The sequence below is a fragment of the Mauremys reevesii genome, linkage group 1 (genome assembly GCF_016161935.1).
Source record: "Mauremys reevesii isolate NIE-2019 linkage group 1, ASM1616193v1, whole genome shotgun sequence".
Taxonomy (NCBI): Eukaryota; Metazoa; Chordata; order Testudines; family Geoemydidae; genus Mauremys; species Mauremys reevesii.
In genome coordinates, this window is record NC_052623.1 from 169127756 (window position 1) to 169144462 (window position 16707).

At 43.6% G+C, this 16707-nt stretch overlaps 1 protein-coding gene across 9 annotated transcripts in view; it reads left to right on the forward strand.

Moving 5' to 3' along the window:
• Nucleotides 1-16707, forward strand: part of SYNJ1 (synaptojanin 1) — a 121683-nt gene that overhangs the window by 90915 nt on the left and 14061 nt on the right. For 4 of the 9 annotated variants that reach the window (XM_039524299.1, XM_039524327.1, XM_039524250.1 and 1 more), the window contains 5 exons: nucleotides 3928-3975; nucleotides 5696-5734; nucleotides 5833-5903; nucleotides 13801-13909; nucleotides 16162-16385. In XM_039524299.1, coding sequence (XP_039380233.1) covers nucleotides 3928-3975; nucleotides 5696-5734; nucleotides 5833-5903; nucleotides 13801-13909; nucleotides 16162-16385 — 491 coding nt within the window. Of the gene's footprint in view, nucleotides 1-3927; nucleotides 3976-5604; nucleotides 5735-5832; nucleotides 5904-13800; nucleotides 13910-16161; nucleotides 16386-16707 lie in introns of those variants that run through there. The other 5 variants (XM_039524309.1, XM_039524281.1, XM_039524272.1 and 2 more) reach the window with 4 other exon arrangements.

Consider the following 16707-nt stretch of genomic DNA (forward strand, 5'->3'; position numbering starts at 1 on the left):
CGTGGTATACAAAAAATATCAAATGCTGTTCATAGACCCATGCAACGCATACACTGACACGAGTTAAGGATAGCTTTCATGTCCTCTTTAATTATAAATTGATGTACTGGTATGCATGTAAGTTGAACCCTTCACATCATTTTAAACATAGACACCTTATGTGATAGTTTTGCCCATAATAATTTTTTTTTCACCTTTTATCTCAGGCACTTTACATCTTCAGGGTCTGTGGCACTCCTCCTTGTGCCGCTGTATGCTTTGAAGACTCCTAGTGGGACTCTAAGCTTTCCTGCAGTGTAATTATGTCTTGCATCTGTATTAGGAGTAGGCTAGAACTCAAGGGGTTTTTTTGTCTTCAGCTTTTAGATATTTGCAAATTAATAATGCTTTTGCCTGATCATTCAAACTATGATTGTCATTGGGCACCTTATAATAATAATGTAATAAATAAAATTAGCTTTCAGTTGTTTGGAATTCAGGATTCAGTTAGCTTATTTTGTAGTGCCTTACATATTTATGATTTAGAAACACATTAAGTAATTTCTTACAGAATATGAAGAAAGTTAATGATTGTGACTTGTCACCATTATATAATATTTTTTTCCTTTAGCAATACCAAGTTCTGTACAGAGAATATTTCTGTTTAACTGTACAAAGGGCTAAAATTTGTCTTTGTCAGTTTAAAAACTATTGTTAAGATGGCGTTAAGTTTGAGGGTATGTACTAGTAATGTAGAGTGAATATGTTACAGGGACATTATCATTATCCCAAAAACAAATATTCTAAAAGCAGGAAATTCATAGTTAAGGTTTACCTTAAAAGAAATACAAACACATTAAGGTATGGAGATATGCAATTTATATACCCACACAACCTTTACACCACCTTGTGGTGATGCCATGAAATAACCAGACAGTTAAGGATCGGTGCATAATGTTTTTGTATTCCCAGATTAGGTTAAACCGATTTCAAAGACCTATTCCATTCCCTCCCCCGCACCCTTTTTTTTTCTGGTGTGTCTGTGGGGCAGAGTTAAGGTTGTCTGGATGCATTAGGACATGGCAACCATTTTGAAAATGGGTAATTCTTTGGAATTCTGTTTAAAACAAAAAACAAAATTCTGCATCCTTTACTGAAGAAATTTTCAGTAATGAAGAAAAGTGGCGAAAAAAGACTAATTTTTTTTTTAAAGTTTTAACATAGGGTTCTAAATTTCTGAAAGGAACACTTTTTTTAAAAAATTTTTCACTCTAATTAACAGATTTACTTGTTAAATCTCGGAAAATTCAGTACTCAAGAGTAAGTGCTGTAATTTAAGTGTAAAACTCAATTCAGCCTTAACTATAGAATAGGGACTGGCGCTTCCATAATTTTGCCTGTATCTGCTGCTACTGTGCTAGGATAGCAGTGCTCTCAGTGTTATTTCCAGAGTGTTGGGACTGCTACTGTGCCAGTAGGCTCACACTGGGGGCAAGTATATAATGAAGGAATTGTGGGGGCAGCCAGTCTGGTAACTGGAAGAGAGAAAGATGGGGGAGAGTAATTTTCACACGGGACAAAATAAATGTTAGGAAACAAACTTAAACAAGCTTAAAGAAACCCAAAAAAACCCTCTTCAAAGGACTAGTGGAAAGTGGACATTGACTAACGTGGCACCAGAATACTGTCATTAATCAAAACAGTAATTTATGTTTGTTGTGAAAAATAAACACACAACAAATTTCAACATTCTATCAGTAATAATTCATCCAGGATGCACAAACAATGGCTTACACCTATCAGTTTCACTCCTTAAAGGGTTGTTCCTTGGAAACATGGTTGTGAAGGAAATGTGAGACACTAGAAGAATTTCAGTCACAAGGCTCTTTTTAAGACAGACAAAGCAAATGTCAGATGGTATTTTCCTCCACACCCTGCTATTTTAAAAAATAATTGAGGTGCACAAACTACAATAAAAGTGAAAAGTGATACTGTAACACAAAAGACAGAATTTTTGTAGAGCTTTTTCACTACTGTTAAAATAGAAATCCGGAGGTAACCTTAACTATTAACATCAAGAGTAGTATTAGTGGTGGACGTTGGGGTCATTTGATCCAGGGGTTCCCAATATATGGTTCCCCACATTATGATCTTTTAATTTTCAGTGTTTTAAAATCCATATCTCTATTGGTATGCCACAACAGAGTCAGGGGTATACTTGCTGTAAATTTGGTGTCATTTAGTCCAAAATTTCTCAAATAAAATCTCCCATAGGGAGCTGATTTTAATTCAAATTGCTCTAAAACTCTCATGCACAGTGAGATTTTTTTGAAAACTTGTATTCCACACTGGGAGCTGAGGTAAACATTGGGAGAGGGAGGAGAACACTCGAGTAGATTAATGAGTCAGTTCACACCTCTGCAGTGAGGAAGATTGTGCAGAGTCCCTTCCTCCTACACTAGCCCCTGAGTTAGAGTATGGAGTCTGGGGCTTCCCTCCAACTGGTAGATGTGTTCAGAGCCCATCAATTACTGCCTTCCTCACTCCCTTGCTGAAGACGTGGAGGGGATACAGGAAGAACAGAACTGGTAGCTGAGTGGCTGTGAGATGTTCCCAGGAAGCCTTCTTTTGCTCCCCAATCATGCCCTCCTCTCAACCACACCTTCCTCAAAAAAATAAAGGAAATTCACTTCCTTAACACAAAGTTACGGTTAGTAGCAGTGCCTTGTCCCCTTCCAGAATACTAAGTGCACCTATACTTAAACCTCTGAAAACCAGGAAGTACAGGATTAAGTTACACACCAGTCCCACCCACAACATTAACAATGCCCACTTTCAGTGAGTCTCCATCCTGCTCCTGGCAAATTTTTGTAGCACTCTGTCCTTCCACATGCTGTGGAACACTCTGGGAATACAGCATACGGGTACGGAGGAGAAATCATCGATGTGTGGCTTCACTAAGGCAAAAGTTGCCTTTAAGGCAGTCTTAGTGAAGACTAGCTGACTCTGCCTGGCCTCTACTTGACCACCGAGATCTACTAATGAAAAGGACTATGTAAGAGCTAGGTAATAATAATATCATATTTACTCTGCACAAATCACTCTATAGGTCCCAGATGTTACTGTCCCTTTATCCATATCCTAAGGATTGCCTCTGGAACATCCCCTGCACTTGGGTCTGTCTTGTAGTGCGGTGTTGTGTGCCACCAGACTACTATTTTCACAGTCCAAATAACTCAGAACAGAAACAAGAGTCCCTCATGCCTTTGGGCACAGCCACACCTCTCCTCATATTTTAGTGTGAACTGTGGGAACCTACTGCAAGATATAGCTGCCCCTAATACAGTGAAGGGCAGTTGGTGTGCATACAAATGAATGAAAGAATACAGTTTTGAAGAACACCATATACCTGATAAAATATCACATGTACTTAGCCATTCCTCATGTCTGCTTAGTATAGGGCAGCCCAGGCTGAAACATTGGGCTCATCTACATAGAGAAATTGATGGGCAGAACTAACCCCCTGTGTGGACACTTTATTCCAGAGTAAAAGTGACTTTATTATGGTATAATTACTCCCACATAACTACAGCAGTATAATATAATTAAGATATTTTGGAAGAGTGCAAGGCTCTGCCAGTCAACTTTAATTGTGCCTTAACAAAATTTTTAGGCACTGAATATAGCAGACATTTAAATTGTCTTTAACAGAAATGTAAAACTGAAGCCATGTAATATTTCTAAACATTAACTGATTTGTTGAGTTATTTCCAATTACTGTGACTTTCTTGTGCTGCTGCAAGTGGTAAGAGTGCAATATGGTTAGGCCATTTAAAAATTCCTTAAATATGAAAACTCTTTTGTATGTTATGTCCTGTATGTTTCTGCCTCTTTTCAGTCTGCTGCTTTCCTTATGCAATATACAGCTTCTCTTCTTTCTCTGAAAAGGTCTTGGAGCTCCTCCCAGTCCTGGGGTAGCTAGGAGAGAAATAGAAGGTAACATAATGATTTTTGCATGGTAGAAATGAATCTTTAATATCTGAATGACATTAGTGTCCTCGCTGCTTAAAGACATTCTTGCTGTTTAAATCCAACAATTTTTTGTGTAACTCCTAAACTTTTATCCTTCTATAGTATATTTTTTCCAGACTGTTTTCTATTTAATTAGTTGCATTTATTGGTTGCTTGCAACTTTATGTTGTGAGTCAAAATTCACTCATGAAAGATTAAGTGAAAAAATTAAACCATGGTAATGAAAACTTTCAAGATTTAGTCTCAGAATTGTTTAAAATAATTCAGAAGGGTGTGTGTATGTGTGCAGGGGTGGGTTAAGGTGAAATCTTTTAAATAGGTGCTTATAGGTATCTGTTCTAGGGAGAAGACTTAGGAATAAAGAATATTTTATCTGTGACTAAAGCAGGGCTCTAGCAAGTTCTTTTTTTCTCTTAAACAAAGAACTGAATGTCATGTACTTTCAAGGGAGTAATTTTCATTAAAATAATTTAGCACACTGAAAATAGAGTATTGCCACAGTGGGAGGGGCTAGCTACCCCGCATACATGCCTGTTTCGAACGGGATCATACTCGGGACAGCTAGACCCTCCCCTGTACCGCCAAGGCTACGCTCAATCTTTAGCATGCTAGCTTAATTGGAGTTAGCATGGGTATGTCTACTCCAACTGGAAATTACACCTTCCAGCTCTTATGTAGACATACCCATAGGCCATGTCTACACTAGAGAGCTTACAGCCGCATAGCTGTACTGCTGCAGCTGTGCTGCTGTCAGATCTCCCGTATAGCCGCTCCGTGCCCATGGGAGAGAGCGTCCTGTCCACATAATTCAACCCACTCCCAACGAGTGGCGGTAGCATGTCTCCCACCAACATAGTGCTGTCCACACTAGCGCCTCTGTTGGTGTCACTTATGTTGTTCAGAGGGGGTTTTTTCGAAACCCCTGAGCACCATAAGTTTTACCAACAAAAGTGCTAGTTTAGACATAGCCTTTGAGAGCAGAATTATCTGCCATTTGGAGCAAATTTAACCAATTAAGAGCTGCCTGTCTTGAGATTAGACACACCCATTATTCGGCCTCCTTCAAGTTTCCATATCTGACATTCTGCCTGGGACCTTCATGATTAATTGGCAGTAGATCTGTCACTAGTGAGCCTCTCTCCCTTCCTGAGGCATTCAGAGGTGTGTTTGTGTCAGCTGGAAATAATGTTTTTTTTAACATATCTTGCACTTCATAATTCGAATGTTGCATTCAAGGCTGATCATCAGAATCATCATTCAAATGTTGACTTCATTGTCAAAATGTTGTGTCCAATAACAGGAGGAAGTTAGAGCCGGGAATCTGTACATAAATTCTTTAACTCACTGAACAATATACAGTTACAGACAGACTTTATTGAGACCATGTTTTTTAATCGGCTCCTCTTCCAGAAACTTACCCTTTTTGAAGACATAGCTGCCAGAGTTGCTGCAGAATATGCTATACAGTACAGCAACTCTAACAGAGGCAGTCTTAACCCTAATATCAATAACATAGGCAATATCTGCAGAAAGAGATCTCACACAAAGGTTTTTTCATCACTAATGCAATCCTATTGTTCCCATTTCTGTTAGTGATAACATACCATTATTGCGTAATATCAGTTTGCACCTGATCTGTCAATGAAAATCTCATTTGTGACTGATTTTTCTTCATGCTTCAAAGTTCAAAAAAGCCCCGGAACACAAAGAAAAGATAACTTAGGTAATACAGATACTGTTTGTTTTGTATTAATTATATTACAGAAAATTTCAACTTACAAATACGTCCTAAATCAATGGTCTCTAATGGCTTTGTTACAGTTCGTAGTCAGCCTCCATCTCCAGCTGGATTCACAAGCACAGGAACTGCTGGATATAGTGGAGCCAGACCGGTAGGCATGCAAACTTTAAATTTCCTTTTAAAGTTTTTACACTGTATTAGTTAGTTGAGAGGTTTTCTTAGGAATGGTGTTATGGACAAGAGATATGTAAAACTGAGTGGCTATCTTACAAGTTGTGTGAGGAGACACAATTTTAAATCATATTCCTGCTGTGTTCAGACTGTAAATACACCAATAAAGATTTTGAGCTGACTGTGTATTGCCTTGGACCTTTATATAGTAATTTACACATGCATAGTATATATAAAACTTTATCAAATAAGAGTGATTGTGCTTTATGGCCACTTTTAAATAATGACACGATGTGTGAAGCAGAATCAGACACTTTATAGTTATTTCGTATGTTTTATAATCTTGTTTAAAATGAGATGATTTGGAAGGATAGGATTTATCATCAGTGCTTATGTGCATTCTGAAGTCTACAATTAATTGATATATATAATGGTGATTGTACCTTGATTTTAATCAACCTTATCACTTTGCCTGGGATCTTTGTATAACAGTGAAGGACTCGGTTGAATGTACAGTGCCTTTAGTTCCTCTTTGTACAGTATCAGAGGGGTAGCCGTGTTAGTCTGGATCTGTAAAAGCAACAAAGAATCCTGTGGCACCTTATAGACTAACAGACGTTCTGCAGCATGAGCTTTCGTGGGTGAATACCCACTTCTTCAGATGCAAGTCTTTGTACAGTGTTAGTGTGACCAAATTGAAATACTGTGTACAGTTTTCAGTAGTTTGGGTACTTCTCTACAAGTAAGAAATCAAAAAATATAGAGAGGGTCAAGAAAAGGGCAACTAATATTATCAAAATTGGATGGAATGACCTATGAGCAGGCAAGCTTGACAGCTACTGGTCAAAGGACTAAACTTGCTAACCAAAGGCTGATATGAAAAATTGTTGTTGGAGCAACAACTGACACTCAGGGGTGAAGCTCAGCCCATAGCTGGTGTTCTTCAGGGCTCCACTATTTATATCATTGCTGGGTAGTAGGTTTCAGTTAAATTTGAAGCCACCCACATCTCTGGCTCCTAGAAGGAAAAATGAACACTTGCAAACTCTTGATTTCTTCCCACCTGCCCCAGAAGCCTCCTAATTGTGAGAGGGGCTTGACTGCTCTCTCATATTCACCAGCAGTGAGTTGGCAAATACTTTTTTCCAAAAGTTGCCTATGGGGAAAAATTAAAAGGTGTTAGATATTTTGGCAAAGTCAGACTGCACAGCTGTAAGAGTGGTGGAATCCATACTAGAAAAGTAAAGACCCTTTTCTCCATGAGCTGAAAAGAGGCTACCTCAGGTCAACTAGCGATGCCTGAGTCCAATTAAGGGCTTCCTGTGACCTTTAAAAAACCCTCTTCTGGTGAGAGAGAGGTGGAGAGATGAGAGAGAACCTGCAGCAGGGAGAAAAGACTTCTCCTGGGTGGAAAGCTTCTCTCCTTCTAGCAACCAAGCTAATTGCCTGTTTGGGGAAGAACTGGCACCCAGCATCACAAGGCAACATCCCAGAGAGGCGACAGGGAAAGGTATTCCTTTGTTCTGTTGTGAATTTGTTTCTTTGGTTTGGCTAAAGAGTACTACTCCCTGGGCCTTGTAAATATTGGAGAGGGAGGTGGGTGGGAAATACCCAAGTGAAGAATAAAACCTTCCTTAGTGGAACTGATTTACTCCAGATCCTTCTACCACAACCCCCCCACCCTGACAAAGGGGGAAAATACTGAGCCCAAGAAGGCAAAGGAGGTGCCTTGCCACAACATGTACATTTTGTTAAAAAGACTACTAAGAGGTGATAACCGTCTACAGATATCGGAGATAATTGTTTAAAGTATTTACTGGGTTGTGGAAGGCTTGTATTTATTAGGACATTTGCCTGAAAAACAGGAGCTCTGTTGCTTAGGAGATCTCTGCTCCTTCTGTTTGTTCCTCACTGCAATCACAATACCCATTTCAGAGGAAAAGAAACTGCAGTAGCATATTCTAGATAGAATATTTTTGTGTGCATTTGAGGCATTAAGTGCCCATCAATTTATGAAAGAAAGCAGCTATGGAATAAACTTGTTAAAGGGAATTTAGGCTAAATATAAGGAAATATTTTTGAAAATAAAAATCACGTAGGCTGTACTTTGGTCTTCTAAAGGAAGTTGTAGGGAATTCCATCAAAAGAGACATTTACAAATGCTTGGAGCTATACAGGGTTAAGATGATCTTATTGGTTTTTTTTGTATTGGTGTCTGCCAATACATTCTGTTTCCAAGTGTACTGACAGGAGAGAGGCAGATCCAGACAAATCACTTTTTGGCTTTGGAGTTAAGCTCTGTCGCCTTAGTTTCTTGGATATTTATAGCACTTTTTTCCAAGTTTGCTGCTTTTTGTTTTGTTTAGATAATTTACTTAAATTTCTAAATTGACTCTTTGGGCTTTTGGAGAATGTTGTCTCCCTTCTCTAAGGCACCTCAGCAGTGCTCCTCTTTGGATAGGCTCCCAAAATGACTGACAAGACAGAGGCCAAGGCTAACAGTCCTGAGAGACTGCTTAGGGCATGTCTGCATGGTAGGACAATGCACACTGTGGGAGTGTGACTTCTAAAGCACTCTCATATGTTGTGCATTAATTGGTCCGAAGACTCTCCTGGTGCGCACCAGGGAATTTTTAGATAGTATTGTTTTAAACAGCACTATGTTAAAGAGCACTAGAGAACTATTAGTGCATACCTGCAGAGTTTACATGGACCAATTAAGGTTCAATATGTTAGTGCCCTTTAGAGATCACACCCCTGTAGTGCGCATTACCCTACTGTGTAGACATGACCTTAGCCTGCATAGATCTCCTCTTAGGAGGTACTGAAGGGAATTTTTGCCTTTCCTGCAAATAGCTCCAAAGTTTTCTTCCATTATCAATACAACACAAGAACTCAATAGCCTACCACCAAGTCAGCACTTAGGTTAGATCACCAAGTCCTAGGCAGGAGATAATCAATTCTGAGATCTCTTGAATCCACATGGCTTGATGACCTGCCTGCTGACCAGGAAGAAGATGTGTTGGGGAGAAACCATTGAGGAAAAGTCCTTGCTAGCCATAAAGTTGAATCTGAGTCATCTATCCTCCACAAAACCAGAAATGTAGATACCTCATTGTGGACACACTTCATATCACCTTAGCAAGTGAGAGAGCAAAGACCCTGCCAAGAGAAAGCAGAGGTTATTTTCAATCTTCAGTTGTTGTTCCTGGACAACTACTACTGAATCAACTTTCCTGCTGTCTCAGACCTGACTAGTGCAAGGATCTTGAGGTAATTTTCAACAATCTGGCCTTCGTTGTTCCACCAGAAGTGTTAAACTGGCTGTTTTCATTTCTGAGGAAACAGACACAGTTTGAGCCAAGGGAGAAATCTTTTCCTGTCCCTTTTCTGGAGCTGACATGAGACTGTTGCCATTACTAACCAAAAAGGGATACTCCAAAGAAGTTGTTAAAACGGGCTGGCATCCAGCAAAGATTCCACCAATAAATAGTTCCTATTCCAAGAAATAGCTTTAATTCAACCATTGCTGTTTAGATGAATAAATCAGATCAAAATCAACATTTTGTATCACTTTTTTCAAAAATAATTAAATTTGAGGCTAAAAGCCAATTCCTGGAAGGTCCACATCTTGGCAATTGCTGGCATAATTCAATAAAACAAACCAAATCTCATCCCTTCCTATCTGTATGTGAAGGATTTCTTAAAGCCCTAACCCACTACTCATTCAAATCTCAGAGCTCAATTTCCTTATTTTCCTTGCCTTACACAGCCTTTCTGGCAGCAGTTATTTCTGCTAGAAGACTTTCAGAATTAGAGACAGCCACAGTTTCCTATTGCTTATTCCATGAACACTGAGTGGTTTTAAGGACTGCTTCAGCCTTTATTTCTATTCTATTCTGATTCGGAGGAGCCTGTATAGGTTTCCTAAGGAAAACAACTTCTTTTATAGATCTTGGAATATAATCCTATTGTCCTAAATATCCATTTCCTAAACATCCAAAGAAACAGAAGTGGGCTTGTTTCTTGGGATGGATTTTATTCTAACAAAACTTGTTTCTTAAAAACTACCTTGGTTGGTTGGGTTTTTTTGTGTGTTGTGTTGTGTTTGTTAGCCAGCCAGCCAGCCAGCCAGCCACTTGGCAGTCAAAAGGAAGAAAGCTATACATTTTTTTTTGATGCTTGATAGCTTAAAGCATTTAAAAGTCACTAGATGGATTTAACCCCGGTATACCGGACCACGGCCATTAAACATTGTCTTCTAAATCTAGTAAATGTGTATTAGGCCAGATCAAGGGTGATTTCTTCTTCTTCTTCTTCTTTTCTTTTTTTTTAAGACACAGTTTGTTTAAGGAATTGTGTATAAATTTTGTTCTAAAAAATCCCTGGGACATTCTCACTGCTGTTAAATCTCACAGTAGGATTGGCAACAACAGATAAACTGGGGACAGAAAACATTTGCTTTACATGATCATTCGTTTTCTTCTGGCATCCATTCTTGGCAGCATGACTCACACCACACGCAGTTTATAGGCATGTGTGTTCTTTCAAATTATATTCCTCTTCATAGGCGGCAGGTTTGTATAATTTTTGGTGGGGCCCAAAATGGTGGTGCCCCCCCGCTCCCGCCAGGGGCGGCTCTAGAAATTCCGCCGCCCCAAGCAGGGTGGCGCGCCGCGCCGCTTGCGCCGCCCTTCCCCAGTCCCGCGGCCGGGGCAGAAGTGCCTGCGGACGGTCCCGTGGTCCCGCGGCTCCGGTGGAGCATCCGCAGGCATGCCTGCAGGAGCTCCGTCCGAGCCGCGGGACCAGCGCACCCGTCGCAGTCGTCCCTGCGGCAGGTCCGCTCCTCCCGGGGCTCCTGTGGACCTCCCGCAGGCATGACTGCGGAAGGTCCGCCGGAGCCAAATGCCGCCCTGCCAGGACAATGCCGCCCCACGCGCCTGCTTGGCGCACTGGGGTCTGGAGCCGGCCCTGGCTCCCGCCCTGTAAGCCGATATAAAATGAAGCTACAATGCATCAGTGCCACAAGATTACAAAGGTCAATTAAAAGTGGAAAGTCAGAAGCAGCACTTGCCTACTTCAATATACAGTATTATATTTTGTTGCACCTGTTGTGATGAACTGGGAATGTCCTTAATATTTTCTCTGAATACTGTATGGGTGCCTCAGTTTCCCCTGCAAGATGCCAACTGAAGGTGTTGGGGACAAAGATCAGGTGGCCTCCTTGTCCGGAAGAGACACAGAGGCCAGAGGAGGGAGTGTCAGTTTGGAGCTGGCTGGGGAAATGGGGAGAGACCCAGAACTTGGTTCTGGGCTCCCCACCCCCCAAGATGGACCTGACAGAGGGGTTCTGTTTTCTGTACCTACAAGCTCTGTTTAAACTGTGTTCCCATCATCTAATAAACCTTCTGTTTTACTGTCTGGCTGAGAGTCACATCTGACTGCGGAGTTGGGGTGCAGGGACCTCTGGTTGCCCCAGGACCTGCCTGGGCAGACTCGCTGCGGAAAGTGCACAGTGTGGAAGGGCATGCTGAATGCTCCGAGGTCAGACCCAGGAAGGTGTAAGCTTCTTGCCCTGGAGACAGTATGCTCAGAGAGGAGGCTCCCCCAGAGTCCTGACTGGCTTTGTATGGAGTTGTTCCAAAGCATCCCAGCATCCCCTTCCACACCATGCGCTTCCCAGAAGTCTGCACAGGCACTGACACTCCCTCCTCTGGCCTTTGTCTCTTTTCCAAGCATTAGGAGGCCACCTGATCTCTTTGTTCTCCAACACCTTCGGTTGGCACCTTGCAGGAGAGTGGCCCAGGCCATCAGTTGCCTGGAGACAGGGTGTCAGCCATTCTCTGTGCAGACAGCATCACACTGGCCCTCTAGGGCTTTACAACAATCACACCCCCTTATCCCACCATCTAGAGCCTTAAGAAATGCATTGGGGAAACTGAGGCACACAGACAGTATTCAGAGAAAACACCTGTATACGACCAGTTACATACTTTGAAGGGTGTAAAATAATCAAATATTGTGCTAAATACAATGATACTCCAAACTGACCACCAAATTTAAGTTGCATGTTTTTCCCCTCAGGTGAGGGTTCTGGGGTGGGGCTGGGGATGAGGGGTTCACAGTGCAGGAGCGTGCTCGGTGCTGGGGGTGCAGGCTTTGGGGTGAGGCAGGGCTGAGGATGAGGAACTTGGGGTGCAGACAGGCTGCCCCAGGGCTAGGGCCAGAGAGGACTCCCATCACCACCACTGGCAGCAGCAAGCTCCAGGGGAGGGACCCCTCCTCTCCCCCCTGCCCCCCACCTCTCCCCCCTGCCCCCCACAGCACACTCACTCTGCACCACAGTCACTGCATATGTTCCTTCCTAGGGCCCCTCAGGTCCAGAAAGCCCACTCACCTCCCCTGTGATGGGTACTAGGGGGTGGGGGTTGCCATCACAGGTGGCCTTCCATGTTGCTGCCCCTCACCATAACTTCACTGTGGATGGGGCTGCCCCTTGCCCAGCATGGGGCAGAAGTGGGGTCTGCATGGTGATGGCTATGGGGCAGGGGAGCAGGGTGTCATAAAATTCACCCAAGCCCCAGCTGCTCAGGTAGGTCTATGAATCCCCCTCCCCCATCTGCCCTGTGGTGGGTGGATGCTGGAGGGGAGGGGCACTGCCTTCACATATGGCTTCCTGCCTCCCTGACCCCTGCTGCAGCCTGCAGCCCCTCACCGTAGCTTCAGTGGGGGGGGGGATGGCATGGGGCTGCCCCTTCCCCAGCGTTGGGCAGGAGTGGGGGCTGGGGGGGAATCATAGGGTCAAACACTCACGGAAGCCCAGGACCTGCTCAGGTGGGTGAGGTCAGTCTCCGAGTCCTGGCCGGAAGTGCCCTTTGCATCTCCTCCAGGTAGGGGGAGGGGAGGGATGCCAAACATGGCACAGCCCCCTCCCCTCCCCCGGCCGGTGCTCCAGCAAGCAACAGCAGCCGGCAGCAGCAGAGGCAACAGGCAAGGCAAGGGAGAGAGACATGCCTGCGTTTAAGCCTCCAGCCTCCGGGGTGGGGCAGAGGAGAGGGCTGCCACCAGCACGGCGGGCCCCCCTCCCCCTCCACTCGGAGATGGTACAGTCAGCAACAGTCAGCAGCAGCTTGCACTCACTGCTGACTGCTGTTGCTGTTATGCTAGGCAGCTGAGCGGCAAGGAAGAGACTGAGACACGCAGACGCAGCTGCCTGCGTTCAGGCAGTTAAGCTCTCTGGGGCCGGGCGGGGAGGGGAGGGGGGAAGCTCTCCAGCCCTGGCGGCGGCAGCGGCGGGGGGGCGCTTCAAGCAGGGGAGAAAAAACATTGGTGGGGCAGAGCCCCTGCTTGGGATTTATTCCTGGGGCTAAAGCCCCAGAGCCCCATATAAGTCGGCGCCTATGTTCCTCTTTGTAATAGTTTCATATTTCTCCTTTAATGCTCTGCTCTATAAGTTCATCAAAAAAGGATATCCAATAGCCAACATATTTACTGGCGCTCTTTGGTTAGGCAGAATGTCTCCATCCTGCCTGGAGACAGTGTACCCACATGTAAGATTTGCAAACATGGGTTCTAAAGAATAAGTCCCATGTCAAGCATAACATTTTCTGTACTGCACATCACAGAACCTATATTTCTTGAGACCACAGAACAAAAGTTTGAAGCCACCTATGTGACTCCCACTTCTCTGGGTAAACGACTGTCTTTTTGTTATGTGTTTGTACAGTTCTGAGAACAGTAGGGCTTCTAGTCTATGACTGGGGGCCCTTGACACTGCTGCAATACAAAAAAAAAAAATCATCAGTCATTCAGCAGGAGATCACTTCAATTCCAGAAGTATAGCTTAAGTATTTTATTTTTACCAATTATTATTTCAGACTGTTCCACCCCGAGCCGGAGTTATTAGTGCACCACAAAGCCATGTCCGACCATCTGTGGGGAGGCCAACACCTGAAACCCAAACCAAGCCAGCTGAGCCACCAAGAGGTAATACTATACTTTAGAAGAAAAAGAAATGTAGTGTACTGTTTAATGGCAAATCTAGGTTGGCTGCCTTATTACCCTATCCAAACCTACCCCACTCTTACCTTTGACTTGCTTCCAACTGAAAAAGTCATCCGTTTCCTTTGAAAATGAAGATTCTTGCATGTAATAATGTATGGCCGTTCCTCATAATTAAGGCTGCAAGTTTGTCATGAAGGTCACAGAAGTCACAGATTCCATGGCTTTTCGTGACTTCCGGGATTTCTGCAGCTGCTGGTGCACCTGGCTCAGAGGCAGCTCAGGCAGCCCCTGCGCCAGTCACACTGGCTGATGCTGGAGCAGTCTCAGGCCACTGTGCCCCCCTCTCCCCCAGCAGAAGACTTGGGGGTGGGGCACAGGATGGGGTGAGGTGGGCTCTGGGCGTCGCTTACCTGGGGGGCTCCCCGCAAGTGATGACATTCCCCTCACTCAGCTCCATCCTAGGAGGCATGGCCAGGCAACTCTGTGCGCTGCCTCCGCCCAGAGCACTGGCTTCGCAGCTCCCATTGGCCGGGAACTGCGGCCAATGGAGCGGCGGGGGCGGTGCCTGCAGCCATGACATTTACTAAAAATGTCTGACTAAAACTTAGCCTTATTCAATATTCCATAATGTGTGGAATAATCTAAGTCAGCAGCTAATGCCTTAAACTGCACTTAGAAATAAACTAGCAGCCAGTGTAGAGCCTCAAAAGTAATGTGCCTTTAGAGGGAAACTACAGTAACTCCTCAGTTAATGTTGTAGTTATGTTCCTGAAAAATGCAACTTTAAGCGAAATGATGTTAAGGGAATCGAATTTCCCCATAAGAATTAATGTAAATCGGGGTGTTAGGTTCCAGGGAATTCTCTCTCTCTCACGTACACGTTTTAAACAAGCAATTTAATACCGGTACGCAGTGATGATCATTGTGAAGCTTGACTGAGGTGGAGGAGTCAGAAGGTGGGATATTTCCCAGGGAATGCCTTACTGTTAAATGATGAACAAGCCGTTGGCTGAGCCCTCAAGGGTTAACTCTCATACTCTACAGGGCAGCAGGAATGGAGGGAGGGGAGACAGCATTGCAGAGACAGAGACACATACCCTGTGAGAGAGAGAGAGAGATGCGCATTTCCACCACTGTCTTGTTAATTAGATCAGCTTGCTGAGACTGCAGCTGCTGCCAGAAGCGCCCTCCATCCTGAGCCCTGTCATGTCCCCCATGCTCTATGGAAGATGGGTTCAGTGGGGTACAGGAGCAGGGAAGGTGGGGGACACACTGACATTAGCCCGCCTCTTCCTCTCCTCCCTCCGCCGCCAGCAAGCAGGAGTCTCAGGGAGCAGCTCCAAGGCAGAGGGCAGGAGCAGCACATGGCAGTGGAGGGAGGGACAGCTGCAACTGTTAGCCTGCTGGGCAGCTGCTGCACAGGGAACTTAGGGGAGTTGGGAGCGAATGGGGGGCTGCCGGTCCACCCTTGTTCCAAGCCCCCACCAGCTAGCTGCAACGGGCTGCTCTTCCTGCAAGCAGTGGACAAAGAAGGTGGTTGCCAAATGACGTTAGAAGGGAGCATTGCACAACTTTAAACGAGCATGTTCCCTAATTGATCAGCAACGTAACAACAAAACAACATTAACCAGGACAACTTTAAGTGAGGAGTTACTGTACTTAAGAAGTGACACGTTTCAGAGTGGTAGCCGTGTTAGTTTGTATCAGCAAAAACAATGAGGAGTCCTTGTGGCACCTTAGAGACTAACAAATTTATTTGAGCATAAGCTTTCGTGAGCTAGAACCCACTTCATCAGATGCATGGAGTAGAAAATACAGGAGTGGGCTGCCTCATTTTGCCCTGGACACAGTACTACCTCCTACCTTAGTTGTATTTCAGAAGTAACTTTTAATGTACCAAGAGGAATATGTAACAAATTGTGTGTTGTGGTGGCCTGGTACTCATGATGGCTGCACCGCTAGTGTTATCTTGGGATTTTCAAAAGCACCTAAGTGATTTAGGAGAACACAACCAATTGACTTTCAAAGGGACCACCTTCAGCTTCCATCCTAAACTGACTGATAAAACTATCTTGAATATGTATTGTTCGGCGTATGCATCTGTACAACAGTGATTTTCAAAATATATTTTATGTTTGACCTTAGTTATCTAGATACCTATTTTAATAATCATTTTTATGGAGAAAATATCCAGAATATATTTCTAATAAAATGCATTGTAAATGTATTTGTAGGGTCGCCTTTGCTTCCTGAACCACTAAAACCTCAGGCCGTAGTTCCTCTTCAACCCACCATTCAGCCACCATCTGTTCAAAAAATGCAAGAGCCTCTTATACCTACGATGATGCATACATCTCAGACAACTCCTCCACAGACTCTGGAAGCACCACCGCAGCCACCTCCCCGGAGTAGGTCATCCCACAGCTTGCCTTCAGAATCGGTTCCTTCACAACAGCAAGTAAGTGTACAACTGAATATTTTAGTTTGTGCCTTAACACAGCCTACCTTGACTTATCACAGATCGCGGGAAAGCCCCAGAACAAAAAAAAGTACCATTAATGATTAAACTTAGGATATATTTCTTGAGAATTTTTAATTTTGATAGTTACCTAAAATATAAATTACATGTTCTTACATCGTGTCATATAACAATAGAATTATAATCTTGTACCTTATATGAAAAATGTGTTTTCTAAAATTGAATACATTTCACAATAACACAAATCCATAACTTACAGACTGAGCAACTTGAGAGAGATCTCTTAAGAAAAAGAATCTAT